At 41.5% G+C, this 17,877-nt stretch overlaps 1 protein-coding gene across 1 annotated transcript in view; it reads right to left on the bottom strand.

Annotated features, from left to right (window-relative positions):
- The window catches only part of bsna (bassoon presynaptic cytomatrix protein a), a 131,247-nt gene that overhangs the window by 91,250 nt on the left and 22,120 nt on the right, over positions 1 to 17,877 (bottom strand). Inside the window, exon 2 of the mRNA XM_028582620.1 lies at positions 3,615 to 5,342. Coding sequence (XP_028438421.1) covers positions 3,615 to 5,342 — 1,728 coding nt within the window. The remainder of the gene's footprint in view (positions 1 to 3,614; positions 5,343 to 17,877) is intronic.

Genomic DNA, 17,877 nt, shown 5'->3' with positions numbered 1-17,877 from the left:
CTAATCTCTCTGACATTTCTCTCGCCTCCTCTTTTCCTACTGTCTATTTTCTCTTTTCTGTTTCATTCACTTCTTCTGGAGAGCTGCAGGCCTTAACCCACATTACACACACACACACACACACACACTTTATATAATATGTCTTCTTTATATCTGCATGTACAGTATGTAACAGTTAATTGCATTGATTTCTTACGGTCTAAATAACATTTTGAACCACTCTTTATTTTGTGTGTGTGTGTGTGTGTGTGTGTGTGTGTGTGTGTGTATTTTTCATTGTCCTGTACACAGTAGTAGCACTTGTATATAACTGTGTATATTATCTCTAGGTCTATCTTGAGGCTGTGACAGTACATTACAGTACAGTACTATTAACAACAGTACTCCCCAGAGACCCTGAAGGCATCACGCTGCCTCAAAGTAAATACAACACGAGTCATTCTCAATCTGCCTGACGGACTGACTGATTTACACGCATCCTTGCTTCTTTCTGTCTTTTCTTTCATCTATTCCTTCTCTCAAATTTTCTTCCCTCAACGCTTATTTCCCACATCATCCCTTTCTTCCCTTTATCCTTATTTATCTCTTTCCTTGCTTGACTTTCTTCTGTTCTTTGACTTCCCTCCTGTACACCTATTTATTTCCACCTTAAGACTTCTCTTCTTCCTTCCTTACATACATCCATCCCTTCTTCCCTAAATATTCCATTTCTTGCATTATTACTCTAAAACCTACATCCTGAATTCTTTATTTTCTTCTTCCCCTTCTAAGTTCCTTACTTATTTGTCTTCCTATCTTTTCTGTTGCTTCCTTTCTTCCTTCTTTTCACCTCTAAACCTGCGTCTGGATCGATAAAGGGGAGACGACAGAGCAGTCGGCCTTTACACCCGTTTCATTGTGGCATGAACGGAATCCCTTTGGAGGAAAGAAAGAAAGCATAATTGAAAAGGATGTCTGTTTTGTGATTCTCTCGAAACCATCATTTCCTCTCATCCTTTGCCTTTTTGCACTTGCTTGGTCTTTATCTTTATTTTTCTATCTCTCTTTCCCTTCGTCTGTTGCCTTTTCTCAACCTTCCACTCTCTCATGCTTTCTTCTCCTCATTTATCTCCATTTCTTGCTTTTTTTTATGTCCAGCTCAGAGTATTGGCCTTTTTCATTTCACCCTTTATCTTTCCTTTATGCTCTTTCTTTGCCCTACTCTTATGGAGTTTACCATGAAAAAAGCTTGTTTTGCCTCTCTTAACATTTATAAAAAAAACGAGCCTTCATTCATTTAACAGCTATTGGAGGCCAATTCATCCTTTTGGTTGATTTGTTTTTCTTGGGTAACTTCTAGCGGATTTTTCCCAAATTCTAGTGGGTGCTATGACATGGGTTTGTTAGCATGTAGCATGTAGCATTCTATCTGACAAAGCAAGTTGGTTTGTTTCTGTTTCGGTTTGCCAGATTTGTGACCCAATCGTCGTTATCACCCATGGGTTAGTACATCTCTCAGCAGTTGAACTGAGCTTCAGTATGGTCACCTTAGAATAAGCCATGGAGCTATACAACATGAACTCCTGTGTTGTTACAATTTGTACCAGGTGTTTCTTTTTAATCTATGTTCCAAATAGGCAAAATTACTAATCTGTAAATGTCAATTGTTACCAACATGTAAATGTCAAATACAGGCCACTGTAGCTCAAAGGGATGGCAGAGAAGAGAGGAGGCAATGGTCTTCCATTTCCCTCTTGTCACTAAAAGAAAATGAGATACATGCTGTATAAATGAGTTAATGCTGGCACTCGTCCCCGTGGTTGTGCATGTCTCTGTGTTTGTTTATGTACCTTTTAGCTGTTTTTAGTCATTTCTACACTCCCTTATCACAGGTATTTATTATTTAAGTAAACAAATTAGGTATGGAGGAGGCAGAGAGGTATAGAAAGAGAGAGAAAAAACAGACAACTTACAGCTAACACAGAAGGACAGAAAGACAAAAGAGTTTGTAAAAGAACAGAAAACAGAAAATTGAAAATGAAATATAGGCCTAATAAACACTAGGGATAGGAAACAAAATCAGAAATCATATGTATCGTGGCTTTTTTGGGGGGGATAATTTTTTTAATTAATTATTTTACTTAGTTTATATGGCGATGGCGACTACATCGTATCTGTTTCCAGCAAAACAGAGCAAAAGCAGAATATGCATATTATGTACTTCTTTACAAATGAAATAAATGTCAGACTGACTGACTGACGTGATGTGCATTCTTCACATCAGTTGCAGTTGCAGTTCATGCAGTTTTTAGAAATTTCTCATGATATACTGATCTAGAAGTGTATTATTCAACTTTTGTTTTTGTTAAAGAAAAGAAAATCGCAATACTCAATACTATCGAATCGCGATGCTTCTAGAATCACAATAAATGAAAACCGCAATACAAATTAAATCAGCACCCATGTATCGTGAAAGAATCAAATCGGGACAAAAGCATATCGTCCCAGCCCTAATAAACACTGACAATTTTAAAAGCAAGAGAATGGAGAAAAGACAGTGAATTCCTCAGAGGAAAGATGAGAGGTTCAGGTGTAACTGCACTCACACAGCGAATTGAAAGATTCCAACAGTGAAATGAAAAGCATTTTCTATTAGTGCTGAATGGTATCGATTGTCTGGGAGGAGATGATTCTGATGTGTGTGCGTTTCTGTGTGTGTGTGGGAGTACAGTTCTTGTTCTTAAATATGTATGTGTAGTGGAACACTATAGGCGACAGGGCATTCGGTGCAAGTGGGGCAAAGACCCACCTGATGATTAGGTGGTACTGAGCAGAGAATGTGAGTGTAGCGGGGAGCGCGAGCCTTAAGGGTTTTGGATGGAGCACAGAGTGGATTTTTTAAATGTTTGAGTCTAGCCTTATCTCAAGCTCCATCCCACTCCAATGTCGCTCTGGTATTGCTCACACCATGTGTTTGAAGCATGTCTCTGTGTTATTGCAGCAAAGTACATGCAGATGAACGCCGCCCTCCCTCCAGCGCCTGACTGACTTTTTGCTGGAGTTTTGGGCTTAAAATTGGGATGGGCACTGTTCATCTGATACAACTCAGCTTTTTTTCTTTTTTTGGCGTGATTTGAGTAGAGGGTGTGAAATCTGAGTTGAGCAATATTGAACTGAGTAGCCGGGAGCAACTTTGATTGGGGGGAGCAGAGGGAAAGAATAGCTCTGTAAAGGAGGAGCGTAAATTGTCATCGCTCCACTCTGATCACATGCTCTGGTCCTTAACATAAAACATAAATACATAAAAGCAGCAGGACAACACGGTAAAATTAGGCAACATAGCTACCCAAAATGACAAATCGTGAGTGGGGAGTATTACAGCAACTTTAGGAGAACAGGTATTTGTCCAGTCGCATTATCACCTGTGTTAAACTGTGGAAAATGTGAAATAGCGTATTATGTCAAATGTCATTTTCTGGTTTTGCATCTGTTCAAAGTATTCTTTCCTCCTCAAACGGCACTGTGCACGACAATAAGTTGTCAAACATGTCTTGCTTGCATTCATATATATGTATTTGTGTGTGAGAGACTTTGCGTGTACATTGTACAGCATGTATGTGTAACACTCATCTTACCTCCACCAGATGCGGCGTGGGGTTGAAGCCACACAGGTTACACACTTGGCTGTGACACTGCGTACAGCTGTTGTAGTTGGGCGGGTCGGAGCTGCCAATGTTCAGTTCCGTTTTACAAAGAGGACAGTTCACTTTAGGCTTCACAGGCTCTGGAGCAGGCACAGGGGCTGCCATGGGCTCCTGCTTCTGCGGCACTTTCTGCAGATGAGCAGGTGTTTGCTGATGTTGTTGTCCTTGCTGCCCTTTTTGATGATGAACAGGCGACTGCTGTTGCGCCATTCCTTGTTGATGGGGCTTGGTCGGCTGTTTCTGGGTTGTTGCATGTGGTCCACCCATTTGTGGACCGCCCATTTGTGGACCGCCCATTTGGGTACCGCCCATTTGGGTACCGCCCATTTGGGGACCGCCCATTTGTGGACCGCCCATTTGAGTACCGCCCATTTGGGTACCGCCCATCTGGGGACCTCCCATTTGGCTAGGTGTATGAGGACCTCCCATTTGGCTCGGCGTATGAGGACCCCCCATTTGGCTCTGCGTATAAGGACCACCCATTTGGCTCTGCATATGAGGACCTCCAATTTGGCTCGGCACATGAGGACCCCCCATTTGGCTTGGCGCATTAGGACCCCCCATTTGGCTCGACGCATACGGTCCACCCATTTGAGTTGGAGCATGAGGACCCCCCGTTTGGCTCGGCGCATGAGGGCCACCCATTTGAGTTGGAGCATGAGGGCCCCCCGTAGTGAATGGTTTGGTGCCAGGGGCCCCTTGTTGTTGATGCTTGATGTCAGTAGTTGCATTACTAAACACCACTTTGCCTCGTGCAGGGCTTGGCTGGGTGGAGGTGGTGGCTAGAGGGTCAACATTGATCAGGGTACTCGCCTGATTGAGCAGCGATGCTCCAAAACCAAACAGTTTGGTCAGGCCATCCTGGGCAGGAGGAGGAGCCTGACTCTGAGGTCTGTGGGCTGGGGAGGAGCCGGCGCTTCTGGTCTGGTCATGGTGCCGTGCCATTGACTGGTGCATCGGGGAACCGCGACCCAAATCGGGCTGGGACGGAGCCTTGGTCAAGCCAGGGAGAGGCACAGCGCCAGGGTGGGGAATCCGTGGACCCCCTGGCTGGTTGGGGCCACCTGTGGGACCTCCAACAGCTCCTGGAGCCCCGGGACCTCTCTGGGAGTACTGGTCAGACCTCATGCCTTGCTGAAAGGACCCTGGTTGAGTCTGGGGTCCGCCAGGGCCTGGGTGTCTCTGCAAGCCTGGTGAGGTATGAGGCTGAGTTTGGGGCCCTGTCTTGGATGCAGGGTATGACTGGGGCTGAGACTGGGGATACTGCTGGGACTGGGAGTATGGCTGGGACTGGGAGTATGGCTGGGACTGGGGGAATGGCTGGGACTGGGGGAATGGCTGGGTTTGGGAGTGTGGCTGGGTCTGGGAATAGGGTTGAGTCTGGCCGTAGGCCTGAGACTTAGGCTGAGACTGAGGTGGCTGCTGCTGCTGCTGCTGCTGCTGCTGCTGCCGCTGAGTGGACTGACTCTGTGCCAAAGGTTTGGGCTGTGCTGCTGCTGCCGGCTGTATTGGCTGAGGTGCGGGCTGCTGAGGCTGGACGATTGGTTTGGCTTGGTGAGACGGAGAGTGAATCTGCTGTTGGCTCATAGAGCGAGGCGTGGTCATATCAATGCCAAGAGCTCTCTGCATCTGACAATTCAGACACAGCCACTCCTGGACCTGCAGACAGAGAAGAGACAGGTTTCATGTTATTTAACCTTTCCCTCGGAAAAAGTCATTTTAGCTCGTCTATTTGACAATATCACACATGTTCTGTACACATCAGCTTGTTTCAACTCTTCATTGAAGCTACATATCTATACTAAGTGAAATATTTTCAATCCATCAAAATGGAAATATTCTATAAATATAAAAAATTCTAGATGTATTGTGGATCATCTTATACATATTTGGTAACCTTCGGATCTCCACTGGAATTTAAAATTAGGTTCTGCTTGGCAGCACAACATGTGTTTTAACTGACGGGGTCTGTGAGGTCATTAAACACAGGTCGATGATGCCGTATGCTTTAGTGATGTAAGAAAAGTCTTAGGGCTGAAACCAGGTAAAAGAAAGCAAATAAAATGAAAGAAGAGGAGGAAAAGGAAGATAATAAATGAAGACAGAGGACAGTGTAGATATAAAACATCACTATGAGTAATTGATTTTCCCTTTCAAAGCTGATTGCTATTGATTACTTTAAAATATCATCGCTGACTCAGACAGGGTGCAACAGTGTCTCATCTATTAATTCAGCCAACTTCAAAGCTGCAGATGATAGAGAGAGTGCATTTGGATGGCTACACATAGAATATGGTCCATCTTTCTTCCCGTGGAAAACAGAAGTGCAGTGAGAATAGTTGTAATCAACCAGAAATAGAGGGAGAGAGAGGTAAATCAACCACAAATTGACTGCAGCGCTGGGTGATTGCTGAGCCGAAACCGCAACCGGAGTGAAAAATCTCTCACAGACACACACAAATCCACATGGGTACACAGGTATGCACATCAAGTGGCACGAGCGAGACACAAACAAATATAATAAGAGACGCACACAGTCAAATGAAATTGATGCGAAACACCCCTCAGCATCTAAAAATAGAAATAAAAACATCACCCCACCTCATCCTCTTCTCCATGTCTTCCTCCTTCATTCTCTTCTTCCTCCAGATGAGAGCTGATACTCCCTTGTGTCCAAACCTTGCTTGGTTCTCTAATTTCTTCCGACTGCAAAAAACACACAGCTCCTCTCTGAACTGTGTCAACCTACTGCTCTCATCCTGTCTGTCCTACTGTAGCTTTGCATCCAACACAGCCACCCAGCTGCCATAAATAGTGCAATTATAGCTCCTCTGCAACCAGAGCAATGCTAGTAAATCTGTGCACGTTTCAAGCGTTTCTCCCATCCTCTTTCCTTCCCACAATGCAATGCGCAAATGAACTGTATCACCCCGCCCACTATTCACTGAACCCCCACCCCCCCTGAGGTTTTTTTTGCTAAAGGACAAGTTGGCTCCTTGAATTTGAAGGGAAAATATGGGGAGAAAAAATCTGTCACGTACCCAAACTAAGCACTTCCTCCCACTGTGCTGTCCCAGCATGCTTTTCTGTCTGGCATTTTCTAGCTTGACAGCATTACTGATCCCATGTTCTGTTAACTCAGCGACTACAGCCACTGCTACAGCCTGACATCCTCCTTTCCTCCTTAACATATTCTCTTTGTAGCCGTCTTTCCTCTCCTCCCTGCTTCTCTTCTGCCTGTTTTTTTCTTTTCTGTTTTTTTCTTTTCTTCACATGCCCCCTGCACTTTCCCATTTTTCTTGTTTTCCATCTTCACCCCCATTTTTCTGTTCTCTTTCTGATCAGCTTGAAAATGTAGGTCTCGCTCCTTGAATAGCTGAAGCGGAAGGAGATTTGAAAGTATAATTTTGCTGTGCAGGCTCCTCCCACGTTGTGCAGCCATAATTACATCTGATGAAGATGGCGAGAGGGAGATGAAGAGAGGTAGATAGGGAGAAAAAGAAAGAAGGGGGGCTGACTTTAATGAGTCCCTGTCTATCCTTCTGCTTTATAAGCAACATCACAAGAGACACTTGAATGAATGAGGGATAAAGCGAGGGATGGAGCGGTGGGAAAGAGCAGGGAGGAGATGGAGAGGAAGAGGAGTCAGCAGTTTTTTAATCCAGGCAGCTCTTCAGCTCTCATCATGTCAAGCTTAATCAACAGCACAGCAGCACAGAATATTCACTTCTGCTTCACTGTGGTTAAAACCCGTGAATCATTTAAGCACCTGCGTCCTGTTGATGTTCATATGTGTTTTTCACAGCACTGAAATATAATATTGACTGTTCCCAATTCAAAAGCAACTTGCCTTTCCAGTGTACCACTTACTCTGTGATAATCTGTAATAATAATATAATTCTTTGATAAAAAGTAGTTCCAAAAGACATGGAAATATAAAACTAGACAAACAAAACCAAAACTATCTGGATACCACTAATTTGGTAATTTGTGTGAACTGGCCATTTAATGCAGCTGCAAGTATACAAGTGGCCTAAGCTGATTTTTGAATTAATAGTAATAGTGGGGAGGCATAGGTCAATAAATTGTAACAATTGTTCATTTTGTGATAAAAGCACCGCAATTGGCAGATGTGTTGATACATTGGGAACAAAACTGGATATTGGGACTTTGCAAACTCACACCCTGGTTGCCGTGGCAGCCCTTTTTCAAAATGTCCGCCAGTGGTTTGTCAAAATGTCCTATCCCATTGGACCCACTTGCAATAACGGACATCATTTAGATCCTAGTAAGTCTGAGAACCAAATGAATACATGCATATACTTTCATAATCAACACTGAGCTCATCATAAGAAAGTATGAGATAAAAAAATACCGTATGCAGTGAACCGAGAAGGTAAGTAAAATGACATAGTGTTCTGAGATGAATAATGTTAAGGTTAAAAAATCTGATGGATAGTTTGTAATTGTTATATATTAATATACATCGAGGAAGCACGCCTTAATGACTGCACTGCATCAGTCTTCAAGCTGGCTGATCTGGCTCATCTGTACAGGTCAAGGATAGAGCAGCTTGGTTTTAGGCTTGATGCTAGAGCTAGCTAGCTACAAGATTGAAGGAAAGACTCTTGGCTCAGATCCCTGACCTGCAAGCTTAGACCCAGGGGAGGGATGCCCTTTTTGCATTCTCTGATGATATTGGTGCAGCACTGACCAAGGAATTTGAATGGGACAGCGACAGTGATGCCGTACATCTCGCCAACAAAATTGTGCGTCATCATATGTTTGAAGAGCAGAAACCATTCACTGGGTTCCAAAAAGGCTGCAAACAAGATTCTGTGTCAAACCTACTGTTGGCACTGTTAAACATGGTCCTTAAAGGGCCAAGCATCAGAGACCAGAGTGAATATCAGGCGGGTTTAAGGACCCACAACCACGGCCAATAACAGACACCTCAGGAAACACCTGTATCATTGTATATACAGAAGGCCTGATGGTCCATGCCCAAAACAGGAACAGGGAACTTGTGGACCGGCTTTCACATATGGGTGTCTGTATCACGTACGACTGTGTGCTTTTGTCTGTCAACTCAGCTAGGAGAAACTAGCAGTCATCCAGCAGTTTCACAAGGAACAGGTGGTTTGCCCTCCTAAGATGCGTGGAGATCTCTTCACAACTGCTGTGTTTGATAATAGCAGGCTGTTCTCTTGAACCATTCGTTCAAAAAGCTACAAAAAGTTAAGCACTGTATTTTGTAAGCATTCCACGTTTTTTTTTCTTTCCTTTCTGTATGCACTACATTGTCTGCCACTGTATAAGAACACGGCTGGCCGCTTAATGAAGAGGTTGGGATGGGTGGGTCATTAAACACAGGACTTTCAAGCCAGGGAGCGGAGGTCACTTCCTCGGGAAAACAAAAGACTTCCCAGGAAATGCGTGATCCTTAGGAGTGTTTTAATCCAAGCTACGATCTTTTTCCTGAACTTTAGCCTAAACTTAACTTTCGTCGCTGCATAATGCTCACATTTTGTGACTTTGCAAGAAATAAACTTGTTCTAAAGCCCAAAAATGTAGTCAATATTAAGCTTGGTGGTGGAATATTAAAACAGGTTGTGTCTTTGCTATCACTAGCTAACTCACGTCTTTAACATGACCGGTTTGTGTCAACACATTTTTTTCACAGCAGACATTCTGACTTGTCATAGTAGGACAAGCCCAGGTGTAACTAATAACAATAACTCAGTTATAAGTGTCCCAGTAAGCCATTGAGAGTGTGACCCTGAATCTGAAGCAGCTTGATTTTAGAATAAAGTATAATATTTTTTAGAATTAAACATTTTCCGTTCTCCTTTTATGGTTTGGTCCTAAAGTACATCTATTTCTTGTATACTGACTTTTAAAACATAAAATAAAGATTAGTATGGAGTCATTATGTAGTATAGATTTTGGACACAGTAGTTCTGTTTGCAGGTGGAGGTCAATAAAGATCACATAATAAAACACTAGCCTGCAGCGAGAGACAAAATGCAGACAGACAACATTCAACCTTGTTTATGAGCAATAACGATCATCTGACCCTGAGAAACTGCCTCAGGCCTCAATCACAGTTCTGACAGAGACTGATAAGGTAGTCAAAGGACAGCTTTGACAGGTGTCTTAGGTACCTCAAAGCATTACAGTACAGGTGTCACCTCACGTTATATCCCATTTACTACTTTCTGTGTATGGTTCACAAACCAGTCAGTTTGCATATGGTGTGTCGGCAAACTTGGGCAATTATTAGTTATTACATGAATAAGTGGCTTCAAATGTCTTTTCTGAAAGGAGGAAAATGAGCCTTGACAATCTCTAATGATGCTGACTCGGCACTCTAACCTAGGTAGAAAAAAGGCCGGTAATGTTCGACAAAGCTCATTTCTACAGAAGAAATTTGCACCTATTTCTGCCTGTCTTTGTATAGGCCTAATTTATTTAACGTTTCAACTGTAGTTGCTGATTTTAATGTTTTTTCATTAAAATAAATGTGAGTAAATAAACACACACACACACACAGGAGTCAATTCTCTGGAATTGACTTGTGTTATATATTACTTGACTAGCATTTTATCATTTAACAGATCCTCTAAAGTCTGAGTTGCCAAAATCTTCAAAATGTAATTTTTCTTGTTTGCGAACTGAATGTTCCCATGTTTATCATATTCAAGGTTTATATGTAGAAGCACTCAGGCTTAAGGAGGCACTTAGTATACAGTGTTTTTTGGCATCAGTTTGTGTGCCGACTTATCCTGAAATTTTCAAATGGTTTAAATGTGCTTCTCAACATTTTAAGAGATAATCCATTTTTTCAACAGACAGCCTCTGGGAGCTGAAAGATTTACTCCACAAGACAAATTCAAATCCTTTTGGTATTTCAAAAGCAGCAATATGCTATATTTATATTTATATTAAAGAATCCTATTACCTACTGACAACATTACCCATATTTCCATTATAAATATGATGCATATGAGTATTTTCTGATCTGCCACTTTAAAGTCCAATTGAATTGAATTTGCATGTTTTATTTCTGCTACAGTATGCATGTCTGCTCTGTACATCTCATGTCCTGTGTTCTCCTAAAAAATCAGAAACCAAACGGGAGACATTTGTAGTTTTTGGTTTCATGATGGGGCCATCTAGTTTTGCATTAATCGATCAGAATACTGTTAGTTCTCCATCTAGACTTGTTTCCAAACATCAATACATTTGCTTAATTTTAAACCATATCTGCATAAAGCAGTAATGTCACTGTGTCACCATAGTCACACTGACGAACAGCCATATTTCTTATATTTCCCCAACAGACATTTGTTTCCCACTTGCTTCGAATGTTATTAGCCGATTATCAGTTGTTTATCACTACCATAAGTATGAGGCGGTAGGGCCCTACTCTACCTCCTAGTTAGCTCAGTTGTTATCATCTATTAGTAAGCTGGATGACCCATCTGCGTCAATATTAGACACTCTGCAACTGCGCGACCGCGTCACTTTAAAATGATATACGAAGAACGACAATGGTAGGCAGTAGTATAAAGACATACATTATAAGTATTTTAACCCAAACCGCAATCTCTTCTTAAACCTAACCAAGTAACTTTAGTTTTGTTCAAATTCACCACGGGACTCCCAGAGCATTAAAAACGGACGCCAAGCTAACGCATCTATTACCATGTGAATAGATGATAAGGGCCTTCTGAAATTTCTAGTAGGTGTAGTGTTCTAACCCATATCTATGAGGCTGCTAAACTAATGTTGCATTTTGGTTTGAGACAGGATTGAGCAATGATGAATCAGACACTTTGTAACAACATAACACATTATAATGTTTGTATGATACAGCAATAAGTACTTTGGTTTAATGAGCTACTTGTAATGTCCCTATACAAACGGTCAAACAGTAGAGCAGCAAAATGCAAACTACTTGAATCAACTTAAAAAATGTAGCTCCTTAATGTAACATAGAAGGAGGTAGTGTCAGGTTACCGACGAAAATGATGGCAAACACACACACACACACACACACACACACACACACACACACACACACACACACACACAGCCTCCACAAGCTGCAGTCTCTCATCCCCAGCTTATACTAAGTAGCTCAGCTCTCTTCAAACCTGCAAGACTCTGATTTCCTCGATCACATGTCTGTCTTTTTTCTTTGTTGCCGTCACTTATTTCTCTGCAGACACCTCTGCATTCACTCATCCACGAACAAAAAAATTCCCTCCTCCAGACACACACACGCGCACGCACGCACGCACACACACACACACACACACACACACACACACACACACACACACACACACACACACGTCTGAGCTCCTCTTGTAACAATCATTAACTTGGAGGTCAGGTCTATCTATTCAAGAGGCTGAACTCTGTCAGTATTGAGTCTCTAACACAAACACACACAAACACACACACTAAAAATAACCTTCAATTTGATTCATTTTACCAGGTCTACAAGTGTTGAACAGTTGAACAGATGTTGAAACACAGACAGGGAAATGCATTTTTTTAAAAGAATGAGTGCACTTTTAAAGCTTCCTGATGTTAAAAAAAAATACTGCTATTACTACCAGCGATGCCAGTAGTTACTCTAATCTGAGCACTTTTTTCAGTAACGAATAATCTAACGCGTTACTATTTCCAAACCAGTAATCAGATTAAAGTTACTTATCCAAGTCACGTTACTAAGTGTGCGTTACTATTTTTGTAATTTTCCTTAATAAAAATATATATTTTTGCTTTCTTCTTGCGTCTCAGGGAGTGAAGTCACGTATGCAACAAGTCATGTTTTCAGCATGTGGACAGTTCACGTGTACCACGCAGTGACACAAACGTAAACAACAATGGAGGGAGGAGAGAGATGCGCGTTTTCTAGCTGGAAATACAGTCACTATTTAGAGTTTGTGTCAGCTAAAGACGGCAATATTAAGGTCCGTTGTACACTCTGTGCTGGTGGCGACAAAGTGCTATCTAGCTACAAAAACACTACGTCAAATTTGAAGAAACATTTGGAGTCGCAGCACTGCAGTCAAACTTACAGAGCAACTCCCAGCAGGTTTGCAAAGCAGAGAGGAGGTCCCCCACCACCCAAACAACAAAAGCTGGATTTTGGTGCAAAACCAGTAAGTGCGGGAGAGTTGAAGAAGTTGATCTGGCAGTATGTTGTAGAGGAAATGCTGCCCTTAAACACGGTTGACTCACTCTCTTTCGTGCCATAATAAACCAGATCCTACTACTGGCAATGCCGAGCTTCCTCACAGTAAACCGGTTGTCATTTTTATGTTAAGGCTGTAGGGGTGTTGTCGGCAGTTGCTGAATGTAACTAATAAAGTAACTTGTAATCTAACTTCGTTACTTTTAAAATCAAGTAATCTGTAAAGTAACTAAGTTACTTTTTCAAAGTAACTGTGGCAACACTGATTACTATCCTTTACTTTAATGACAAAAACTGTTGTAGTAATAGACAGACTGGACTATATTGTGGATCATTTGTTGTACTGTTAGACTAAAGAATGTGAAGCTACTTTATCAGGATATGCAGTTTCAAAACCTCAAGTCATAATCTACAACTTCCTATTCTGCCATCTTTGGTGCACCAGTGTGGAGTTTGTGTGGCACTTCTTGGAGATCACCTGTCAATCAAAAAGGGGGCAGGTCCTGGCATGTGCCACTTTCCTAAAGCCAAGTGGCGTGTTATCGCGAGGCTACGTGTTATCGCAAGGCTACGTCACACGCGGGTTGTGTTCAGGAAAAAAAGAAACAGTTGGGATTAGGAAAAGAAGAACGGGGTTGGGTTTAGGAAAACAACAAACGTGGAAAGGAAACATCACTCGCGGGACAAAACGTCACACGGGGGGGCGCGCTCCCCGCTCTCCTGGGTGAAAGTCCTGTGTTTTACCCATCCTCCACCCCGACCGATCTCCCTATGTGGATTTTCACCCTTTAATACTACTCGCTACGGCATCAATTCACACGCAATCACAATAGGCGTATGGAAGTACATGCCACTGGCACGTGTCACATGCTGCTTAAAAATCTAACTCCCTCTCCAAAGAAATCAAACTTAAAAGATTCCATAAACTTAATTTAAAATACAAACTTTTTTTTCAACTTTTGGTTGTCTTTTTCGACACTTTTGTCGCTTTTCCTGATGCTTCTGACACTTTTTTCGTCATTTTTGTCACTTTCCTTGATTTTTTTGAAGCTTTTCCCAATGTTTTTGTCACTTTTTTCCAATTTTTTTGTCACTATTTCCATTTTTTTTGTCCAATTTTTTTGTCCAATTTCTTTGTCCAATTATTTTGTCCAATTTTTCTGCGCTTTTTGATGTTTTTTTCTTTTTTTCTTCAAATGCTATAAAATTGAAAAAACAAAACAAATCCAATGAAAGTAGTGAACTGATCATTTATTTTACTTGTGAAGAGCGTTGTAGGGAACCATCCAAGTTATTTATTTTTTGACAATTTGGTATCTGATATAGATATAGATATAGATGCTTTTTGAAAATGGGTCAAATTTGACCCGAGGACAACAGGAGGGTTAACAGATCAGCAGAGTGGAGAGCAGAACACCGCCAACTGCAGTAAATGTCAAAATAGTTGGAGTACGTTACTTAGCCCATATCATGCAGCAGTGGAAGATGCATGGAGCAGAGTTCACTGTGACTCTAATCTAATTTGTCATTAATTACGCTGGAGACACAGAGATAGGAGCGGAGAAGAGTTGGGAGGACCAAGAACTGAGATCCAATCTAAGAGTTAAAACAGCATATAGAGGAGATAATTGATGAGGTCTCCTTCCCTTACATCTCCCTAGCTCTGTTGTTTTTTTTCTGCTACTCTCTACTAATTAAGAAAATAGCTAATAGGACGTTAACTGAGCCACCATGTGTTCAAGCAATAATAATAATAATAAAAACAATAAAAACAATATTAAAGCGCCCATATTATGCTCATTTTCAGGTTCATAATTGTATTTAGAGGTTGTACCAGATTAGGTTTACATGGTTTCATTTTCAGGTGTGTTCAGGTCTCTGCTTTAGCTACAGAGTGAGACATCTTACTTCTGTATCATCTTTGTTGGCACTCGCACATGCACAGTAGCTAGGTAAGGATCATATATCAGCTAGCTAGCTGTTTCCATAGACAGTAAAAGAAAGGTTTCTCCAACTTCGGTCAGAACAAGGCAGGATTAGCTGGGAGACTTCTACTAAACGAGGGCGCACTTCCAACTTTGCGTGGAATAGCTGCAGAACAGAGACATGTAAGTAGTTCTTTTGTAGATTATGGTGAACTTGTGTGTGTTGTAGCAGTGTTTTGCCATTGAGAACAAGGTAGCATGTTAGCGCTAGCATGCTACGGTTAGCCACCTTGTCTCGGTTACTGACGTAGAAAGCCCTGCCGATTTTGAACAGCTCACCCAGAGACTGAAGGCAGGACCCATTCAGAAACCCGTATCTCACTCAAAACAGCATGGAGGGTATTTTTTCCAAGTTTGTATGTGTGTGGAAGCACCCGAGACACAAAATAATCCCTAAATCCCAGAAAAAGTGTTTTTTTTCATAATATGGGCACTTTAAGAAAACAATAAACTTGTTGTGGTCCAATATTGTTGTGCAGGTAGATAATACCTGACAAACAGTATGCATACAGTATGCATACCCTTATCTTTACACTTTTGATTGGTGGCTTTATCTCACTCAACACACTCACTAGTGTCTCCCTGTAAACCCTACTCAAACAACACAAACACACACACACACACACACACACACACACACACATAGATACACACACACTAACCTTTGAAAAGAAGCCACAGTTCTGTCATTAGGCCAGAGAAACAAAAGAAAGTCTGATGACAGTTTGAGTTATTTCCTGTGGCTGTTGCACGCAAAGTGTGACATGGATAGAGACCCAGTAATACTCAAAAACACACTCACATACAGTACACCCTTACACACACACACACACACACACACATTCACACACACTGACCATCTGTCAACATAAAATATTCATGTCACAGATCTCCAAACACTACAAGTACTGGGCAGGTGTTAACACAGTTTCACAGAGAAAACTTGAGGTGGGATTCAAAACATCAACAGACAATTTCCCTTTGCATTTCATTCAACACAATAAAAAACAAACTACATTCCAATAACATTCTCATTTTGTATTTCATTTTGAAAATGCCTCTATTTCCAGGAAGTTGTTTTTGGTGAACATGTATGCAGTGTTCCTTCACTATGCTGCTGCATGCATGCCGTCATACATAATCTGGGAACTGTCCAGTGCAACCAGCCACAGTCGTGTACTGCTGGCAGCTCCACTGGGCCATTTGGATAAGAAATGCCTCATTCAAGGGCACCTCAACAGATTTAATGGATCACCACACATGTAGAAGCCCCATCACTATCAACCATCTTTCAGTGGTTTCTCTTTTAATTTGACCACCTTAGTGTCACAAAGAGGCTTGAGTCTCACCACGTAAGTACTGCAAATTCATAGTTTACGTTCAAGCTGAAGGTGAGACCGATATAGAATACTGTATACACCGAAGCGTATACTTTATTGTGAAATAGGGCTGAAACAAACACTAGTGTTCCAGCCTTCTGTTTGACTCCATTGCACAGGGGCACAGGGTTTTTCAAAGTAAAGCCCAAACAAAACAAAACAAACAAAACAAAACAATTTTTTTTTATCATATTCATTATACATGAAAATGATATACATCTGTTTTAAATTGTATGGGAATGTCCCTGTAAGCTGCAACAACGGTAGGGCCTACAAGGCATTCTCATTAACAGGTTTGTATGATATCGAACCATAAAGTAACACGACTTTCACCCGGGAAACCCAAGAGTTTGTGTCCCGTGTCAACATTGAATTTTTTTTTAAATTACGTAGTCTACGTAAGTAAACGAAAGTTCTTAACTGATGCCACAAACGTATTTTAACCTAAACCACGATCTTTTCCTAAACCTAAGTAATGTTAATTTTGTTTGAATTCACAACAGGATTCCCAGAGTGTTAAAAAATGACACTAAGGGTCCTGACCAAGCTATGTGACGGCCAAATCAAATAGATGATAATGGCCTTAATGGCCTAAACTAGTAGCAGACCCCTATATGGCGGCTGTTGCTCAGGTGGTAGAGCGGTCGTCTACCTAACGGAAAGTCCTTGGGCAAGAAACTGAACCTCAAATTGCTCCAATGCTGCGCCATCGGTGTGTGAATGTGTATGAATGTTTATCTGATGAGCATGTGGCACCCTGTATGGCAGCCTCGGTCACCTGTGTATGAATGTGTGTGGTCCCTGTAATGTGTTTTAAGTGCTTTGAGTAGTCGTTAAGACTAGAAAAGTGCTCTATGGATGCAGTCCACTCTATCCCATATATGAGGCTGACAGTATTTATACTTTTGACATTAAGCATCAGGTATGGACACTTCATGTTACAAGAAGTGACAAACTGAAATATGAGCTATTTCATGAAGCATGCCTCCTAAGTTCAAGCTGTTGTCTTTGTGACGGTCTCAGCAGAATTGTATCTATCAAAACAAGCTCTAGAAAACAGTGGGGGAGTGAAACAGCACAGTTGGAGTAGCAGAGAATAACAGCTGCTTCCAAAAATGACAGTCGCTGAGATTTTTCATTGCACAATTTCCCTCACTATTGAGAAACAGTGGGAGGTCTATTATAAAAAATAAAAGTGTCTTTCCTTTTCTGTTGTAATTTTTCCTGTGTTATTGTGTATATTTATTCTCTGTTTTGTTTGTTTGTGTACAGCAGATTTGTGCGTCTGATGATAAAAATAATGACATTTGGCACACTGTCAAAGCTGGCTAGCTAAACATTGTGCCGTTGGCAGGGTTCAGGTTAGGCTAAACTAACATTAACGTTAGCTAGCGCTAGCTAATAGCGATTTTCTAGTCGGCGACATATTTTGGGCTTCATTTGATAAACATAACCTGAAGTAGTACGCAATCGTATGTGTGTTTTGATTACAATGTGTGGAATTACTTTACATTGCCTATTTATGTTTATTTATTTCTATTTCTCACCGTTAATCACCGGCGTCTGTACAGCATCAACAGGGGTCGCCATTGTTGTTTATGTGTGTGTGACGTCAAAAA

Source organism: Perca flavescens, chromosome 7, assembly GCF_004354835.1.
Source record: "Perca flavescens isolate YP-PL-M2 chromosome 7, PFLA_1.0, whole genome shotgun sequence".
Taxonomy (NCBI): Eukaryota; Metazoa; Chordata; class Actinopteri; order Perciformes; family Percidae; genus Perca; species Perca flavescens.
Note: the sequence above shows the minus strand (reverse complement) of the source record. Positions and strands in the feature narration are given on the sequence as shown.